The 21,286-nt window shown below is 45.6% G+C and overlaps 1 protein-coding gene across 1 annotated transcript; it reads left to right on the plus strand.

Annotated features, from left to right (window-relative positions):
- The first annotated feature begins 167 nt into the window (after window positions 1–167).
- Window positions 168–18,290, plus strand: LOC135902387 (uncharacterized). The gene is made up of 6 exons (XM_065432398.1): window positions 168–477; window positions 5,561–5,640; window positions 5,795–5,878; window positions 13,162–13,194; window positions 15,288–15,329; window positions 18,146–18,290. The coding sequence occupies exons 1-6, from the start codon at window positions 336–338 to the stop codon at window positions 18,167–18,169; spliced, it is 405 nt and encodes a 134-aa protein (XP_065288470.1). The 5' UTR covers window positions 168–335; the 3' UTR covers window positions 18,170–18,290.
- Window positions 18,291–21,286: the final 2,996 nt, after the last annotated feature.

Raw genomic sequence — 21,286 nt, forward strand, 5'->3', positions numbered from 1 at the left:
TCTCAGCTCTGCAGTTAAAGAGTCTCAGTTTTGTTTTTCTCACTTAGTAATCCTCTCTACCGACGCCTATCTTTCATTACCTTGCTTCACCGTTTTTTCAACGTCTCCCTCACACATAAAAATGGACTTGTACATATGAAAGGCTAAAGAACAGCTCCCGGCAATGCATGTGATGGCTCCGACACACCTCAATCCATCAGTGGAACACAAAGGCCTCATTGCTGTGCTATAAAGCCGGCTGTCTAGCGCTGCCACAGTTCGGCGCATTCGACTCTCCAAACAGCTTTGAAGCGACTTTCCTCGTACTACCACAGCTAACGACAGCGCGATCGATAATGAGGTGGTCGGTGACATTTCTCACAATCGCTGTGCTTTGCGGCTTACTCTGCGCAAGGGCTGAGGCGAAGACGTACGACGAGTTTCGGAAGGACATTTTGGCGGTGAAGAAGGACGCACTATCACCACCATGCAAGAAAGGTAAGGCATTCCTCCCGAAAATGATAGAAAGTTATGCGACAAATTGGAGGGCGAATGTTAGTGGTTTGGTTGCACTGCTGCTTGACAGTTGATGAAACTCTTTCGAAGTTGGTTTCTTGATTTCGGCAAAGTTCTTATGGCACACTGTTTATCGAGGCACCCGTCCTGTCCATGTGTGTTCGTTTGTTCTCGTTTTTTTCGCATCACAATACTTATGTCTGACCAACTAGCTCAATCAAGAGCTCTGCTAAAGCCACACTAAATTAAAAGCATAATCTAGATAACGCGAGAGTACACACGCTTCGGACAACAATTGCGTGCCATCAGGAGAGCGAGTCATGCGGGGCTGTTAGCACGCACCGAAGTGATTAAGCTTTCCTAGGTATACTTTGTGGCGCAAAATACATTTCTGGAAAAGGGACAGAAGAAAGGGAGACAGTGAAGCGCCAAACTACCAACTGTTTAATGACAGCCTGAACAAACGGGACCGAAATACGGACTTGAGCCCCAGGTTCCAGCACAAGAGCTTCTGGCATGGAATCGGCAAGTCGCAAGAAAAGCGCCCCAGGAACAGCGTGAGCGTTGCCTACTAGATGGTGTAGACAGCCTACAGAGAGCCGCCCCCAAGGCCGGAACTGGTCGACAGGTGCGAATGCTGCAACGTGTGGTGTCTTTTTTCAAAGACAATGAACTCTGTCTAATGCAGTCCGATAAGGAAGGTGCTTTTGTAGCTCTTCCTAGGCAAACCTTTAACGAAAAAGCATTAGAGGCAATCAAAAAGAATTTTAAGCCTGTAAAAGTCAGCTTATCAAAAGTGAAGAAAACCATGACTTCGTCCTGTGAAGAAATTGGCTGCGAAAGATTAGTTAAACAGATCAGAAAGAGTAAGAAAGATTCTCTTCGAGTTTTCTTCAGTGCCAAGACCCATAAGGCTGATGTCCCGTTTCGAACGATTATTAGTGAACGGGACACGTGGCAATATCAAGTCAGCAGTTTTTTGTTAAAATCCTTGCGGCTTCTTCAACTCGATGACCCTTTCTTGACTAGAAACTCGGATGAAGTTTTTGAATATTTCCGTGACAGCCAAGAAATAGGCTATCTGTTCTCCGTTGATGTAAATGACCTTTTTTACTCGGTTCCGCATACTGAACTTCTAAAAGCCGTTAAACAGTGCATTGACGAAAGTGGTGAAGCTAATTTTGTATCTAAAATGGAGATGTCGGCTTCGAATTTTGTTTCCCTCTTGGAAGCTTATCTCAACCGCACCTTTGTAACCTTCGAACATGGCATATTTTTGCAGAAAGAGGGCATCTGCATTGGTTCACGTGTAGCACCCATTTTATGTGACATCTTTTTATCCTACTTTGACCACGCACTACAATGTGTTTTTACTTCATCTCATCCTAATGTTCTTAAAGTTTTTAGATACGTTGACGATTTTTTAGTGGTTATCGACAATAGATGCCCCTTGCCATGCCATGAGATGGTTGAGCAGCTTTTAGATCTTTTTAGAGCAAACGCAAAATGACTTACTTTTACTAACGAGCTTCCGAAGGACAGTTCGTTGCAGTTTTTAGACCTTAACCTAACACTTAAGAGTGATCACGTTTGCTGTGCGTACCTCCCTCGAGGTAAAAAAGAATTGCTACAATATGACTCAGCGCACTCTAAGACTGTGAAGCGTGGAATCGCCTTACTTTGCCTCGAATCGGCTCTGCGCAAGTCATGCGTGCATGTAATGCAGGCGAGTTTTTTCCATCAACTTGAAAGACTTCAAAAAGCAGGCTACCCTCAGTCTGTCTTAAATGCCGTGGTCGAGTCCCTCCTACAGAAGCTGAAAACTACCGCTGCGAATGGGAAAACGCACTCGAAGGAAAGGGAGCGAGTAAAGCCAGAAGTAGTACCTTATGTGCACCGTGTGAGCCATAACCTCAAGAAGGTTGCTACCAGATATGGCATTCCGGTTGTCTTTTCAGCTCCCAACAAGTTAGCTCAATTGTGCCCCCGGATCACACGCGAGGGGCCGCGGGGCTGCCAGAAGCAGCACGCCAAACATTTCAGGGACTGCGTTGAAGGGGTGGTCTACGAAATACCCCTAGATTGCGGCAAGTCATACGTCGGGCAAACGGGACGTTGTATTAATGACAGACTGAGGGAGCACGCTAATAGCATCGGCAAGAATGAGAACGCGCATCTTCCTGCGCACTGTAAAGCCTGTCGTTGTAGGCCATGCTTTGAAAGAGTATTGATTCTTGGCAGAAGTAGGGACCAAACTGCAAGGGAGTTGTTGGAAGCGTTTTATATTAAAAAGAAAGGGTCTGATTGTGTCAGCGATACATCTATCGTATTATATTCAGCAGAAATGTGCTTCATCCAAAGCATGTTATCATGACCACGTTGTTCTGCCACACCTTGGCTCCCTGCGCATGAGCGGAAGTTGTATTTTCTTCTTTACGTTTGTTCAGGCTGTCATTAAACAGTTGGTAGTTTGGCGCTTCACTGTCTCCCTTTCTTCTGTCCCTTTTCCAGAAATGTATTTTGCGCCACAAAGTATACCTAGGAAATCTAAGCACCAACTTTCCCAAGAAGAAGTCTTTTTGATTAAGCTTTGGTGGCTCGAAAGTTGCCTCCAGTTTTTTCTCGTTGTTTGCCTTTCGCGTCGCGTTCTCAGTGCGCCGCCTTTCACCAGCACGGTCAGAGCATGCCGACTAAAACAAATGGCACCCAGAGCAAAATTTACGACGATTCGGCTGGCGTGCTGTAATCCTGATCTTCGCTGTATCACATTTATCGAAGAAGTCGCTACGCCTGTTCAAACCACATTTCAAACGTACATGACGATCATTGGGTGACTTTAAATAGGAGTAAGTAGAGAACGATGACACTTCTACTTAAAGAAACACAGTTATCTAGTTAGCCTACTAAGCACACTGTGGACCCACGAGCTCAGAACTTAGACGATATGCAGCTGCACTCATCCGTTTACGATGACAACATTAAACAAAAAGTTCGCTTATAAGCATGTGATGTGCCCTCTATACGTATTCATAAACAATAAAATATTTTTTCCCCGGCTTTTGCACACATTGCACACAAGTAGCATAAATAGCAGTTCGAAAGAACACACCATACTCATTTAATTTTCATTTGAGCTTAAACTCCGGCGCACAAAGCATCTTGCACGGACTGCCAAGGACAAGACGGACCCGTTTAGTTCGGGTCCATCATGCTTCTTGATCGATTCACGAGTGCGGTGGCAATGCAGGAAAGGAAGACAATAAAAGCTCATTGGCCGTGCATTGCTTTCACTGCATTGTGCGAGTGCATTGCGCTTCGGTAGCAAGCTGGTACTTTGATCGCAGTTCGAGGCGACTCTTGTTATGGCAATCGATAATTCAAGAATTCAGTACAGGCTCCACTTATTGCAGTTGCCCTCCTTGCCTCCGTGCTCCACCATGACAGCACGGAATTGAGCAAACGTGATTGGCTGGTGCGTCTATAAAGGCTATCTTTATTTTAAGCAGTGGTGTATTTGCCACTGCGTTCTTAAGTTACAGCTACTGTTACTACAGCTTCAGAACTCACTTTTTATAAGTTTTTTTTTTTCATATGCGGAGCCTTAGAGTTTCATTATTAAAGTAAACTTTCAAAAGGTTTACTTTAAACACATCCCGTTATTTATCTATCGATGATAGTAACGGTGTCCTTTTTATCATAAACGCACAGGTTCTGGAGTTTCTGGAGCAAAACAGGTCGCTCAGCGAATATCGTTTACTCTTTCATGCCAATAGAGATTTCCACGTAACCTCTTGATCCTCTTGAAGTTCTTGAGCTTTGTGTCATTACACGCTTTCACAGCCTTCAACTGAGGCTTTGAATTTTTCTCATTTAGTTGAAAATGACCTCTCTGCGCTCCTTTTATGAGTTACCTTGAGGCAACAGTATCTTCGGCTTTTGGGAGCAGCCCTATAAACGCTTTACAAACAGTGAACGAAAATTTTTGAAGAAAGCGATTTCTTTACAAAGACAACTTACGACGGAGCAGCTTGGATGCTGAATGTCGTTCGAAATTAAACTTTTCTGGATTATAGGTTGTCTCTACCTCTCGTCTTCTAGAAAGTCTGTAGTTCACCTAGTTTATCTGTTGCAGAACGAGAGGCGATTGCATAAATGACACGTCCCCTGTATACTGATTCACTGCTGAGTTTTCCACAAAATGTTTTTTTTTTCATAATAAACTTGGTGCCATTCCGGAACGATACCAGGCTTGGCGTGGGCCAAGAGTATACCGTAGTTGTTAAGAATGACTTGAGCACAGTAATGCGCATTACTTACTCTCATCTTTCTAAACATATCGCTAGAGTATAGTTTCTATGGCCACATAAAAGTGGCCATAGAATTAAAAAGAGCTCTAGCAATTAGGTAGGACCTGACGTTTGGTGAGAGGTTAATGTACACCCGTGAGAAAAAGTATACGGACCAGGAATTGCGCGATAAAACTAATTTACTCCTATGTATGTGAATACAACTTGAAATGAAAGACTGCAGTCAAACCTTGGTATTACGAATTCTCTAGTACACTTGTGAGTTTCCGTTCATGCGTGTTAACTACGAATAAATTTTGTTTTTCCCGGCGACCCTGTGGTCCGTATACTTTTGCTCACGGGTGAACATCCTCATCAGTGAAGCGGTCTGAGATCAGGAAGAATGTTGTGTTGTAGTCAATTCTTAAGAAAGTTTCCCCATTGGTGCGGCGGTCCCGGGAGACAGCAAGAGCCGCAGGAGCCCTGGACTAAAGGCGCCTGCCGCACAAGCAGAAAGACAACTGCTTGTTCTTCTTTTTTTTAATAAATGTTTCCCCCACCCACCTCCTCGTCCTCCCCGTTGAGTGGCGCGTCTACCAATAAGTAAGTGAGTGAGGAGTTTCCTAGTTCCTTTTAACATAGGAGAAGTTGTTTAGGCGCCATACTTGCACTTATACCACACCCGCTACCGACAACTGCCATAGGCAGTAGATGTCCCGAAACCTTGGACACGTACTTCTCCTGTTGTTTCTTCCCTTTTTTCTTTATTTTCTTTTCAGTTTTCGCAAAATGTGCCCCTAGGCTGTTCAGCCTGCTGCCTCTTCTACCGCAACTAAAGAAGAACTGGGACACCTTTCAGGCGAGTTCAGTGCACGTTGAGTTCTTTTGCGCCGTAACGCTTGAAAGCCCCACGAATGCCTATAGCGGGCTAGTCATCGCAACAGAGCTTTCCATGTCTTCGGATATTTTGCCTCGTTCGCATGCATGAGTTGGCGCGCATCTTTCTCCTCCAGAATTTGCCATGCGTGAAAGAGGCGTTCGCTGAGGGCTTCCCAAATTACGCCTGGCCATGCACAAAGGGAGGAAAGTACGAGAAGGTGAGCGACGTTGTGGATTCATTTTGGAACAAGTTACTAATAATGCTTTGAAAGTGAGCTCAAAACTATTGACAATGAGCTAACCTACTTTCGGTTGCCTTTCAGGAGCACATCATAATGTAAGCATTGGGTCTCCGTGTAGCATTCGCGCGACATAAAGAAACGCCACTTTGCGACAACGAAGGTGGTCACTATTTCATTTGTGTTTTTACAGCGTGTACCAGCGAAGATTGATCAACGTTGTAGACTGTTTGGGCGCACTATATAGGAGGAAGTGACTGAAACTGACTGATCAGAGTCGCGCATCCCCACACTTGCAATCGTAACACAAACGACATCTATTGAGAAAGTTGTAGAGCGCTGTAGGAAACTTCCGTTCCTATCTATTGCGAAATTCTTTTCGCTTTATAAAGAAATCTTGGAGGCATAAGCACAAAAGGCAGCCACAAGTTGAAAACACACACACACACACACACACACACACACACACACACACACACACACACACACACACACACACACACACACACACACACATATATATATATATATATATATATATATATATATATATATATATATATATATATATATATATATATATATATATATATATAAACACACACACACGCACACAGACAAATAAAAGCATTACAGAAGACAAAACTATAGGCTCTTCGCATAAAAATGCAACTTAATGGGACGCGATGAGAAGTTCAGGTGTCGCTTGCGCACGATGCTGCGAACGTTCGTGCTTTTGCTCACCAATTGTTGGTTCAGGTGGACGATCAAGAAATTGCCATGGTGGATCCTCCGACTTAGCCGTGTCGCAGATGATTGATAATGCATTCATTGAATTACACATCCTTGCTTCTTTCCGTGTCATTTCTGGGTGATTGCAAACATAACATAGGAAAGCTTCAGACACGATGCCACCGACAAGCGCAAACACTAAGTGAGTGAGTGAAGAAACATTTATTGTAGGTCCGGCGAGGACGCGAACTCGTCGCGCACCCGGCTAGTCCCACGTCGGGACCGGCAGGTCTAGCCCACCGGCCCGGTCGCGGGCACGCCGGACAGCCAGGATTTGCTGTTCCAGAGCGGGGCTACGCAGAAGCGAGTCCCACTCCTCCTTGATGAACTTAGGGTATGTCGAACCGCACTCCCACAGCATGTGCGCTAGAGTAGAGGTCTGCCCGCAGGAGGGGCAGGCGTCGTCGCGATACACGTCCGGGTAAGCCTCGTGGAGAACGGACAGACACGGATACGTACTAGTCTGCAGAAGCCTAAGAGAAACGGCTTGCGCCCTATTCAACCTGGGGTGAGGAGGTGGAAAGACCCTTCTAGACATGTAGAAGAATTTAATAATCTCGTTATGAGTAGCGGGAGCATCCCTGTGGCCGTAGGGAGGAGGGGAGTCGGTGCTTCTTGCAGAGGAAGCGCGGTCGGTGAGGTCACGCGCAGCCTCGTGAGCAGACTCATTCAGGTTCTGGGGAGCACCCTCGACCGACCCTACGTGAGCTGGAAACCAGTGGATTGAATGATGCGTGAGAGCATATCGATTCGAGTTGCTAAGAAGACGAGCAGCTTGCTTGGCGATGCAACCCTTCTGAAAAGCCCTAACTGCCGTTTTGGAATCGCTATATATCTCGGACCCACGACCGTCTAGCAGGGCGAGGGCGATGGCGGCTTGCTCGGCGACTCCGGGGTCTGAAGTGCGAATGGAGGCGCAATTAGAAATCTTGCCGCTGGAGTCGACCACAACGATGGCAAAGGTCTTCCCATCGCTGTACTCCGCCGCGTCGACGAAGCTTGCTCTAATGTCTCGTTGCTTTATCTGTTTGAGGATGGCTGCTGCTCTGGCCTTGCGTCTGCCCTCGTTATGGACGGGATGGACGTTTCGGGGCACAGGGGCCACTTCGAACTTGTCTCGAATGCACCTAGGGATCGGGGTACTGACCATCGGGAATCCCGCAGGGTGGTAACCCAACTATAACTTGCTATCGCCGGTAAAAGAAAGAGACACCAGTGACTCTTATTCGCTTGATGCAATTTCGACAAACAGCAGTCTAAAACTTGCAGTAAGTATACAGGCCATATGCTTATATTCAAACTCTCGAACTTGATGAGGTCATCAATGATGATGATGATGATCAATGATGATCAATGATGAGGTCATCGTTGGAGTTAAGCGGCTAGGCAGTTCACGCTGCGTGAAAATAGCATTCAAGGGTAAATATATACCCTCGCATGTTAAGGTGGGACACTTCAGACATGCAGTGCGGCCTTTCATTGCGAAACCTCTTCAGTGCCGCAAATGCATGAAACTGGGACACGTGAGCAGCGTCTGCGAAAATCAGGCAGCATGCCCCCGCTGCGGAGAGCCCCACGCTGCAGATAAATGTGGCGCCACTGTAGTGAAGTGTTCAAACTGCGGAGGATCACATGAAGCTTCATCGAAGAAATGCCCACTTAATAAGAAGGAAATGGCCATCTTGAAAGAGATGGCGAGAGATCATTCATCTCATCGCGAAGCCGCCGAGAAAATCAGGAAGCGACGTTCACGTCGCCGGCGCTCCTCAAGGAAGGCTCCTCAAGGAAGGCGCATGCCACTTCCTAGTACACGACCTCCTCCTCCACCGCCTAGGCCAGACAATGTGGAAAGGACCGCGAAGAGCAAGTCCACTGAGAAGACCACATCCGCTGAATCTTGGCCGGCTCTACCGAAACGACAACATTCACCAACAGAATCACAGCAAAATTGCCGACGTCTACTGTCGGCAATTTGTGCGACCAAGACAGGCAGGTGGTTGATATGCTGCAATCGCTAATTAATACAATGCGCATTATACTGAACAAGCTGCAAACACCAGCAGCTCGAAGCGCTCTGCAAATACTGGATGCACTAAATCCAGTGCTTACTAGCATCGTTTAAGCATCATGGCTCGAGCAATAGTCCCCTTCCGCACTGGACTTAAAAGTGCGTCGATCATTCAATGGAATGCCAGGGGTCTAAGGACCCGTATATCAGACTTTCGCCATTTCATTTACACAATTCGCTTCCCCATACTGGTCATTTGCGAACCAAATACATCAACTCCACTCCGACTGTCCGGTTATGAATATTTCGTCTCGTCCACATGCGGTGCGAGCACGAAAGTGATCATCTACATCCCCACGGACTTAACATATGTGGCTAACGCGATAGAGCTTCATGGCGAAATGTCCAAAAGAAGAATGTGTCATTTACACTAATTGGAGCCTACATATCCCCAGCGGGTCGCTTTGACGGCGAACGACTTAAGAAAATATTACTAATGAACAATGGCCCCTGGGTTATCACAGGTGACTTCAACGCGCATCACCAGCTATGGGGAAGCACTAAAATTGACTCCAAAGGCTGGAGCCTTGCCTACTTTGCTGCCGACCATGATTTGTGCTGTGTGAATGACGGCAGCCCTACATTTCTGCGAAGCACGACCTACAGTAGCTGCTTGGACTTAACTTTGGTGTCACGGCGCTTTGCCTCGAGCTTCCAATAGTTTACAGACATAGGAAGCGACCGTATTCCAACATACATAAAGATTAGAGGAGTTGAGCAATGCTCCTCTACTGCCTTGCGTACAGTTGATTGGTCAAAATTTAAGAAGGATATGGATGACACATGTCGGGAAGGCCTCTCACTCACTATCGAAGAAGCAATCGCAGATGGATGGATGGATACAACTTTCTTGTACGTCCGGCAAGGTTTAACGCGACCCGGGCTCAGGTCTCCCATGGAGGAACGTCAAGGCCCTGCCTCAACGCCGCCTCACGGGCTTGCTGGACTGCCCACGTCTGGATTCCGAGGTCTGAGCTGCGCAGAGCGGCGGCCCACCTCGACGACAGGGTCTCCGGAGTAACTGCCATCCCTCCTATAACTACATTGCACTCCCACAGCATGTGTTTGAGTGTTGCTACACACTATCGCAGATGCAATCGCAGAGGCATTGAAAACATCCATCTGCTCGCTTACAAGGTCAACAAGGCGAACAGACTTGGACATGGAACTGGAGAGGCTGCGTGCGGCACGACGACAGGCGAAGAGGAGGTATCGGCGCACGAAGTGCGTCTTGGATCTGAGGGCTTCACGACGCATACAAAAGAAAGTCCAGCGTCGCATGGATAAATTGGAAGATAAGCGATGGAAAACATTCTGTCAGTCGCTTGATCCCCGAAAATCGCTCTCACACATATAGAGAACGGTTAGGGGTCTTCGCTCATCTCCGCATCAAAGGAAGCCCTTCGCTGCTCTGGCCCTCCACCAACTCCGCTCAGAACTTCAAGTGGCTGAAGAGTTCTGTGCACGGGTTGCTGGGTCCGTGACCATCATTACTGACGCAGCATTGAATGACATCCCTGAGGCACGTGTACCAGAAATGAACGTGCTATTTTCACTCGAAGAGCTCGATGCTGCGTTGGCGACCTGCAGGCGTTCTTCATCACCAGGACCTGATGGCATCACGTATGCTGCCTTATGCCACCTTGGACATGGCGCACGTGATGAGCTGCTCAACTACTACAATGAGTCTTGGCAGAACGGCGCCATTCCTAAACAATGGAAATCGAGCCGCTTGATCCCCATTCTGAAACCTGGAAAGTCTCCGCTTGAGATCTCATCATATCGTCCGATTGCGCTTTCGAGCTGCGTCGGCAAAGTGATGGAAAGAATGATTCTCGCTCGATTGGAATGGTACCTAGAACGATTCAGCATCTATCCGGACGCCATGACAGGCTTTCGTCGAGGTCGCACGTCCATCGACAACGTCATTGACATCGTAACACGGTCCAAAATCAAAAAAGCCCCAAGCGCCTATCTGCGGCACTTTTTCTGGATATAAAAGGAGCATACGACAACGTCGCCCATGAAGCCATACTAAACTCACTTGAAGCTGTTGGAGTTGGTGGCCAGATGTATCAATGGATTCGGGACTATTTGGCTGACAAGCGTTTTTTCTTACAGACCGAAGACGGCCCAACTTCAGACCATTACATCTGTCGTGGTGTGCCCCAGGGTGGAGTGTTGCACCCTGTTTTGTTCAACCTCGCCCTGGTAGGACTAGCGGATTACCTACCGCAGAGAGTACATGTCTCAATATACGCCGACGACATTTGCATCTGGGCCTCTGCGGTGACTCGCCCTCAGCTAAGAGCCAGGCTTCAGCGGGCGGCAACCATGACGGCTTCTTATCCCCGAGAACAAGGCCTCAATGTGTCTACTGAAAAGTGCGCATTACTTGGTTATACGCGGAAACAAATGTCATCGTATCCTGTTACCATCAATGGTCAAGCTGTATTCTATGTTAAGACGCATAGCTTTCTGGGCGTCATCATTGACCGCAACCTCTCGTGGAGCCCTCACTGCGTCTATCTGAAGATGAAGCTAGTCGCCATTGCTCAGGTCTTCAAATTTCTATGCGGGAAAAACTGGGGTACGCCAGTCCATTCTATGTTGCAGCTGTACAGGGTTTTGATTCTAGGACTCCTACGTTACAGCCTACCAGTGTTCTCAAATGCATGCAAGACGAACTTTCGCGCCTTGGAGAGCATACAAGGTCAAGCCCTACGCACTTGTTTAGGGCTGCCTCGGTACACCTCAAGAGCAGCAACAATAGCCATCGCAGGAGACCATACAATCCAGACACATGTAGCTGTCGACTCTCTCAGAGCGCACATTCGCCATCTGTCAAGGATCCCCGACCATCATTTGGCCTCCCTACCAGCCGAGAGACCTCAAGCGACCTTTTCACGAGTGATTAGCGCTCATCAAGAGTACATACCAGCATCTTTTACACCGGCGGCGAAGCCTTCCTCTCCCCTGTGGTGCCTGCGAGAGCCTCAAGTGAATTTTGCTATTATTGGAATTACAAAAAAGTCCAATCATCCATCGCCGGCTCTGAAGCAACTTACGCTCCTATTACTGCACCAGACGTATCATGACCGCATACATATATATACCGATGGTTCGACCTCACCTACCAGCTCAACTGCCGCATTCGTCGTTCTAGCCAAGAACATTACAGTTAAATTCAAATTGTCGCACACGACTACATCTACATCGGCAGAACTTGCAGCTCTCTATGCCGCTATGATGTACATCACCGAAGAGCCAACAGAGAAATGGGTCGTATTTTGTGACTCTAAGGCAGCCCTTCACAGCATCAAGTCCACATTACGTCACAGAACTTACGAGCAAATTACATCTGAAATCAGGGAACTGCACCACCATGCTCTGGAAAGAGGACACCACATTATATTTCAGTGGATTCCTGCTCACTGTGGCACCGTCGGCAACAACCTAGCTGACAAGGCTGCCTGGTGTGCCCACGAAGATACCAAGACGCGTCCAACACCTTTGGCGAGGTCGGACGCTGCCAGAGAACTTCGCCTACTTGCGCGCAAGAAGTCCCAAGATCTCTGGATTTAAAGTGGCTTCAATTGCAGATTACGTAAACTGGACCCCACGCTACGGCTACAACTGCCATCTAGCCTTTCCCGCGGTGAAGTAACCTTGTTGTGTCGCTTGTGGCTCAGAGTGGCGTTCACGAACGCATACTCCTACCGTATGGGAATGGCCGAGAGCCCGATGTGCGACTCCTGTGGGTGCGAGGAGACCATCGAGCACCTATTGTGCACCTGCCCTTGCTACGATGTCCAACGTCTCTCTGCGGGCAACTTTACGCAGACTAGACTCGAGACCGTTCACCGAGTCAAAGATACTCGGACCGTGGCCACACCCGTCACTGGCTCGAAAAGCGATTCGTGCACTAGTGCGGTACTTGAAGTGCACGGGCTTAACAGACCGTTTATAGTGTCCTTGTGTATGGTGTCCCTCCCACACGTACTCAGTGCTTACTCTCTCCCTTTCTTCCTCTTTCTATTCCCCTTTCCCCCACCCCCAGTGTAGGGTAGCAAACCGGATGCTGTTCTGGTTGACTTCCCTGCCGTTCCTACCCTTGTTTTCTCTCTCTCTCTCTCCCTCGACCTTGAAAAACTACTTATCTACCCAGGCTACAAGAAACGTTCAAATGGTTTCATTGCTCCTAACTTCTCTCTGCAGTAATAAAGTGCTCAATCTAGTGCGACGGTTATGCTACGGGCAGTCTGCATGATACCCGAGCACCCTATCTTAAGGCACGGAAGTCGATGTTGCCGCCATACCGCACAGCGACCAGTATGCTCATACAGAATTAGCTTTCTTCAGATTTTTCTGCTTCTTCAATCATGATACCTTTATTTTTCAGGCTATAAACTGCTTGTTGTCTGCGGATGTCACGGTGAGTAGTTTATTTTTGTTATCTACACCAATGTATCTTCTAAATAAAACACAACGGAGTTCAACCCCTACTACTTCTGAAATATATATATATATATATATATATATATATATATATATATATATATATATATATATATATATATATATATATATATATATATATATATATATATATATATCAAGGGAAGAGATTGGGTTAGTTGGTGATCAATTATGCAAATTCGCAATTACAATTTTTATAACAAATTATTATACACTGAAAATTATAACCTCCATGCGCAGTGAAAAAGCCCCCTTACCGACTAGGCATACGAGCAGAGCGTATGACAGCATCCTCATGTCTACAATGCAGCTGCGCAGCTATTCTGTGCGTACAACTTGCCTCGTCAAAGCATTTGGCCCTCACATAAACAGCAAGCATAACTGCCGGTTCGCCTTGTTTTTCAGCAAAGCCCCGAATCTGGCCAGTAAGAAAACACCACAGGCGTGAATGCACACACACTCAATACACGTGAATGAAGCAAATCAATGAAAAATAAAGAAGGCAAAGTAGTTCTCCAGAAGCCCGCAAGGTGGATCAATGTTCATAAAAGAAAATATTTTCTCTATCCGACTTGAGCACAAAACTACAAAGGAGAACCATACGGATTCCTCAGAGAGAAAGCTTCGCGGTTGAAGAAAAAAAAAATGTGCTGATCTTCTCTGCAGCTTCGTGCTGCATTAAGGGGGATGACAGTTTCTTTTTCAAATAAAGAAGGATATGTTTTCTACCGAGGAGCTTAAATTGGCGAAGGTAACGCCCGCTTAGCTTAATGTCGACTTTGCCACGAGAAATTAAAGCCTTCAGCATGTGCAGAAATTAGTGGAGATGTCCAGCTTAGAGTGAGGATACACGCCTCAATTTTACAAGCAACTTCCTGCATGCGGCTTCCGACCAGACAGCCAAATTATCATCATTGAATTCATTCGCCAAGCCAACATTTTTTAAAGTTTGTTTCTCCTCAATAAGAATATTTGTGCGGTGAAGCCCACCGTTTCGGCGAATCCTTTCACGTCGCAGCTGATCTGAACGAACGCATAGCACGTTGAGCAGAACATCAATTTGTCATATGCCAGTTAGCAGTGTTAGATATGCGACGCACCGAATACGTCATAGGTGGGGTGAGCACTAGCGCGGCGCGGTGCGGCGGCAAGTCTGAAGGTTACCGAAAATATAAAGACGAAATGCAGGGAAAATAAAATCAGTCTCACATGGTCAAGAATTTCAGTGTTTCTTTGTTATATTAATCTGCACTGTTGTAACTTTGAACACAACGTTTACTTTGATATAGCCAGTGTTCGTATCTTTGGGTCACATGAAATCTACTTATGTAGCTTTTATATGCAAAAATGGCCACCCAGTACTTACTCTGGTGAATAAAATTGATTTGTTGAATTTAAACATTGTCAAACCTGACCGAAGATCTTGTCTGATGAGTCAGAACAGAAGTTTCCAGAAGTTGTCGGAAGCAAACACTGTTGCAAGGTGCACGAAGTTATGGTAGGACGTTGTTTAGGTTCCTTCCCACTGTTCGTTCTTCCCCACGGTAATGCGAAGAATTAGCAGTGTGTGCGTGTGTGTGTGTGTGTGTGTGTGTGTGTGTGTGTGTGTGTGTGTGTGTGTGTGTGTGTGTGTGTGTGTGTGTGTGTGTGTGTGTGTGTGTGTGTGTGTGTGTGTGTGTGTGTGTGTGTGTGTGTGTGTGTGTGTGTGTGTGTGTGTGTGTGTGTGTGTGTGTGTGTGTGTGTGTGTGTGTGTGTGTGTGTGTGTGTGTGTGTGTGTGTGTGTGTGTGTGTGTGTGTGTGTGTGTGTGTGTGTGTGTGTGTGTGTGTGTGTGTGTGTGTGTGTGTGTGTGTGTGTGTGTGTGTGTGTGTGTGTGTGTGTGTGTGTGTGTGTGTGTGTGTGTGTGTGTGTGTGTGTGTGTGTGTGTGTGTGTGTGTGCGCGCGTTTGCGTGGGTGAGGGTGTGTGCGCGTGTGTGCGCGTGTGTGTGTTTAGCGTTCCGCCAAATCCTGCCATTGCAGTTTTATCTTCCACTTATCTGCTCTTGTAACAGAAATTCTTCGGGCCATCTGAAGCAAGAATGAAGACGGCAACCGTAAGCGCATTTTCCTTACTTGTTTCTATAGTAAATTTTGATATTATATTCGCGGCCACATAGAGCCTAGTTGGTACGTATTTGGGAACAGAACGGCGCTAAATGCAGCACAAAGAACGACAAACCAGAGGACGCGCGGCGCTGACAGACAACGGAAAGGTTCATTACGTGAGAAGTATTATATAAACCTTTAAAAAACCTGATACGAAAAAACACGAAAAATAGATGGTAAATCAGTTATGCGGAAGCCCGAGAAGTGGAGGAAAGCTTCGTGCTACAATACGGGTGGATGGCAATTTTTCCCTTTCACAAATATAGATGCAACAAACGAATCAAGCATATGGCACATGGCACAAGCGCAGTTACACTAACAGCAAAAGAATGTGATTTCTATATAATTGAAATATACTGATGGCATGCTTACTACGTTAGACGGCCCATTTCGAAGAATACCAAAGTCCTAAAAGAGTTTCACGCCCGCGTCATTCGCGATATGTTCTGAGTGGACGCGTACTTTGAAAGGAACTTCGGCACACACTCGCCATGAGTGAAGAAGATGGTTTAATGAATTAAAAGGTGGATAGGTTGGCCGGAGGAACGCCCCTCTGGCCTGCTACTCCGCACTGGTGAAAGGAAAAAGAAACGTAGGAAAGAAGATGAGAACAGCAGCAGTGACGCTGGTATGCAATGAGCTATGCACCTGGTGTTCAATGCCGCGTACTTAACAGTGTCCCTGAAAAGTGCACAAGAAGGCGCGCGCGCGCGCACGCACGCACGCACGCACGCACACGCACACACACACACACACGCACACACACACACGCTATATATATATATATATATATATATATATATATATATATATATATATATATATATATATATATATATATATATATATATATATATATAAATTTATTTATTTACAATACTGCCAGTCTCATATCGAGACCATAGCAGGTGGGCATATGATTATACATACATTTCATGGTTTACATACCGAATGGTAAGAACATGAAAACATGTAAATCGAAATACATAAAACAGGTTCAATGCACAATTTTACAACACTAATAATATGAATAACAAGAGAAACTCACAGAAATAGTACACTTCAGGTTACATACACGTAAGAATTAATACAGTGTTATAAAAACAAAGAAAGAAACAAAGGGGGTAAATGTTTAGCTACAGTTTAAAAAAAAAATGGGTGTTCTGACAATTATATATGCATAAGATCTATTATTTCCTAATTATATATATATATATATATATATATATATATATATATATATATATATATATATATATATATATATATATATATATGCTGTGGGGCTCTCAAACGTGCACTTGGGACAAGGGAACGGAAACACAGTATTGCAAACAATCACAAAGACATTTATTGCGCCTTTCATATACTAATGTCTGCGAGCAACGTCGCTATCCATAGAACATGCCGTTCAGCGCGCGACACATCTAAGAAGTCCGACTCACCGCGACTGGATATCGAACGAATATGTTAGCCTTGTGCTGGACACCAACGCCTGGTCGTTCGCGTGTACGGTCATGCGAACGGTGGCGCGTTCGAACAATCGTGTTCGTCGATTCAGATGTCCTGCTCCTAGATCTCGAAAGACGGTCTCGCAGACGAATGGGTCGGCGCACGTGCGAAACATCCACGCCACTTTCCGATCCCGAGCCAAAGAGGAACAGCCTTCTCGCTTTTGTGTCTAAGGAATCCCACCGTTAAGTGGCGTTAGCAGCACAACAATCGCGCCATCTCTCGTACTACTCTGCAAGCACACCGACAGCCTCCGTAAAGCCATGGGACGAAGCTGGACATCAGGGGACGCGTGAGAGTCGGCATCCCAAAAAAACACTGAATGTACATACACAGTACTAAATGTATGCACAAAACCATAGACATAGAACAGCGTGTATTACAGAAGCTACCTAGACGTGCCACAGTTTCAAATAGCACAACACATATCACATGGCACAGTGAATACCCATGTAGATGATTTGTGCGCACTCCCGTATTAAATTTGTTTAGGAGGCCGTTATACGGCTCCCGTGATCACATGAACTATTTATCGAGACTCAGCCAATCCTCAACAGTCCGCCGTGATGGCTCCGTGGAAATGACATTCTGCTGGTGAGCAGGAAGTAGCAACTTCGATTCCATGCTCCGTACACACAGGCCGCACTTTGGTCGAGGAAAATGCAAACGTGCCTGCCTTTCGTAGTTCTAGTGCACGCTGCGAAATTCCAGGCGATCAGAATAATCCCGGAGCTCACCAATATAATGTATGCATTGACCAATGTATTCGCAGCACTTCATTACGTTTCCGATGAAGATGCCTGATGGAAGGAAAATCTTAAATTGACACAGCGTGACGATCTCTTCTGGTCACTATTCACTGAATGTGCCTGTGAAACGGACATGCGCGAGCGTGGTGCTACGATTCAGTAATGCTGCATTCAGTGTGCAAGTTGACGTCGTTCTCGCAGTAATATATTTATGCGATATTTACCAAGTAGTGTAGCACTGACATCACACAAATCAAATCCCTTAATACGTACCCCTGATTGCTCGTGCGTATTGCAAAAAGTAGAATTTTCTTCTTCTTTCACGTTTTTCTATATCACTGCCAAGTGTTAAATATTGCTTTCAGCTTCACTCGTACTCAGAAAAAGAGAGGGAATGAACAGAACAGAATACGAGATAGAAATGGCGCTATGCGTGTGCATTCGGCCCTAGTCTGCGTAGCAGCAGTGATAATCGATGTTGTTTTATTGTTGTTTCTATGCAGCAATGCCTCCTAGACAATGTGTGACGAGTACGCGGCAAGCAGAATGCCAAAAGCACCACGCTCGGCGGTATCCTACTTTCCGGCGGCGAAGTTGTAGTTCGAGTTCTGACCTTGCTCGCACATCGCTCAATAAATATCTACGACTTCCCAAGCAAAGTGGTTCAGTGACTTTGGCTTGTTCTATATATATATATATATATATATATATATATATATATATATATATATATATATATATATATATATATATATATATATATATATATATATATATATATATATATATATATATATATATATATATATATATATATATATATATATATATATATATATATATATATATAAGAGAAGACATCCATGCATAAATAAATCAAATGAACTTTTATCTCTCCACGAGAAATATGGGGTGACCCCCCCCCCGCCTGCATAATGCAGCTTGACAAAGCGCCGGCCACCCCAAAGTGATGCCGAGGTACACTTCTAAATAATATGTATATAGGAAGCAACTAAACATACTGGACAAAAAGATGGACAAATAACCTATAAATACTTAATAAAAAGCCGAATGGGTCTTTATTAAGTATTTATAGAGGAACCTAGGAACTGTTCCTCCATTTCTAGCTTTGCAGGGGCTTCGTGTGGTTTATATCGAAGAGTAATAAAATTTCTACCACCAGCGAGTACCAAGACAGCCTGATAATACTCCACACTTGGATAAGGTATCGTTCTTATCATGAAGTTACAATAATAGGGGCCTGTATCTACACAAATCTCTTGGACTATAATTGTTCGTAAAATAAATTCTGGCCAATTCTTGTGCAGTACATATCGAAGGTGACCGGCAAATGCCAACCAGCACTTACGAACGAAAATGTTGTGAATTCTGCCCCAAATGCGTTTGTTATTGTGATAGCAATGTCATTTCGATTGCAACAATAAGCATCCTGCTTTTGAATGCCCTTTTCATTTTTATTCGTAGATAATACATGAGCCCTTCTCACAACTCTATAAGGAGTTCTAGGGTTCACTACAGTACAAAAATGATGTTCTACAGTTAATCTCACATGTAAACATATAATTATTTCATTTTCATGTGGTCGTGTGCCCAAAATACGTGTTTGCGGCGTGAGCGTATATATATATATATATATATATATATATATATATATATATATATATATATATATATATATATATATATATATATTCAGATAAACTTCATAGTATTACAAGTTTCATGCGTATTACTTCGAGTCTGTGGGCCTCTGCGTTTCTGTACTTTGCGCACACATTCAACAGCGACAGACACCAATCTCTCGAGCGGTTCTGCAAAAAGTTTCTCTCCACTTTTGCTTCAATCCCCGAAATTCATTCGCAAGCTTGTGGCCTCTTTTTCACTTAGTTGCTCGAACGGGAAGTGTCGCGTTATGCGCCGCATGTATAAATGAAATTTTTCTTATGGACAACGGCTGCTCGCCGCATAGCGAAGTGCTGGGTCAGCTATGATATAGGACTTCAGAAGGGAATAGGTTTGGGCGTGTTGGTTATTCATCGTGATATAAGCAACATAGCGTAGTAAGGACGAGCTGAGACAGGACAAGCGCTCGTCCTGTCTCCACTTGCCCCTCATCCTTACTGCGCTATGTTACTTGTATCACGATATAGGAATCGCATATAAACTTCGCACGTTCTTCACTAAACGTCATTCTGCGCAGTAACCTTGACAAATGTCCCTGCATGCTCTCAAGTTTTCAAAAGTGCTCCCACCACTATGAGACCATTCACCCCGCATTCGAATCACGAAAAGATGACCTAGAGATAATGTTGAGCGTGCTTATCACGTTCAATAGCGGGGACGTTTCCATCGTTTCTTTGTTTTAACAGCGGAGCTGTTCGAAGTCGAGCCTTCGCCGTCCAGCGTCTGGCGTCACGCAGCGAGGCATGTCAATGGCACAAACCCACTATGGCGGATAGACCATTCGAGGGAGGAGGAGAGGCGTGTAGGAGCAGGTGTTTTGTCGGCGCGTGCCCTTTCGTCCCATGGATTCCGTTCGGCGCGAGGGACAGCGGGAGCTCGCACGAGAGCGGCAGCGCAGACGTGGCGTGAATCCCGAGCTTCGAGAGCGAGAAGCGCAAGCAAAGCGCCAGCGGAGGGAAGCCGCTACCGCCGAGGATTGAGGACGGCAAGCGCAAGCCAAGCGCTGGTGGAGGCATGACAACCGCACTTTTATAAGAAGGCGACCCAAGCCAAGCGCCAGGAGAGGCAAGCTAACCCCCAACTTCTAGAGTGGGAGGCCGAGCAGAGACGTCGACGCAGAGAGATTCCTCCCACGGAGGATGCCGATGGAGGGTTCAAGAGAGAATTCCTCGACCGTGAGTGTAGCCGCGGCTACAAGGTGTGTTATACTGTTTTTTTTTATTCACAACCTCATGCAACTGAAAAGTGTGCGCAATCCTGAACCGAAGCTCGAATCTAACAAAACGGCAACAACGATACAAAACACTTTCATGAAAATCGCGCGAAACACGAGCTCATAATTGAGAAAATGACAACCAGCTTCGCTGTTTTGACAGCTTTCACTGCGTCTAACCGGCTTTACTTTTATTTCCCATTAAGGTCACCCATAAAACATAGGCTGTTCAATCAATCTTATAATCTGCAGAAAGGCTTTTCAACATGGGTTTTTAAGGTTTGTAGAAAATACATACGATAGCTTTCCAGCACGAGTTCAAATCCCATCCTAACAATGCGGGGTTCAAACACGCAAACGAATGCGCACGCGCACGCACGCACTTACGCCAGCACCCACGCACGCACGCACACACACACACGCACACACACACACACACACACACACACACACACACACACACACACACACACACACACACACACACACACACACACACACACACACACACACACGCGCGCGCGCGCGAAGACGAAGATGAAGCTTAACACTAGAACTAAAAGAGAAATATAGGGCCTGGTTGAGACCTGCACGTGCTCATAATCAATGAACAATGCGATTTTCGTTTCTTGCTGTTTTTACTATGTTGTCGAAATAACATAAATAGTTTTAAAGTCCATTCCGTAACATCAGTTTGATGTTTCACCCTTGTTTGGTCACTGTGATA

The sequence above is a fragment of the Dermacentor albipictus genome, chromosome 5 (assembly GCF_038994185.2).
Source record: "Dermacentor albipictus isolate Rhodes 1998 colony chromosome 5, USDA_Dalb.pri_finalv2, whole genome shotgun sequence".
Lineage (NCBI taxonomy): Eukaryota > Metazoa > Arthropoda > Arachnida > Ixodida > Ixodidae > Dermacentor > Dermacentor albipictus.

Bases quoted from the DNA above. Each gene is read 5' to 3' on its own strand.
- LOC135902387 (XM_065432398.1), top strand. From the start codon at position 336: ATGAGGTGGTCGGTGACATTTCTCACAATCGCTGTGCTTTGCGGCTTA. The intron at 5,641-5,794 runs GCGAGTTCAGTG...TTTCTCCTCCAG, and splicing joins AGAACTGGGACACCTTTCAG to AATTTGCCATGCGTGAAAGA. The intron at 15,330-18,145 runs GTAAGCGCATTT...GTTTCTATGCAG, and splicing joins CAAGAATGAAGACGGCAACC to CAATGCCTCCTAGACAATGT.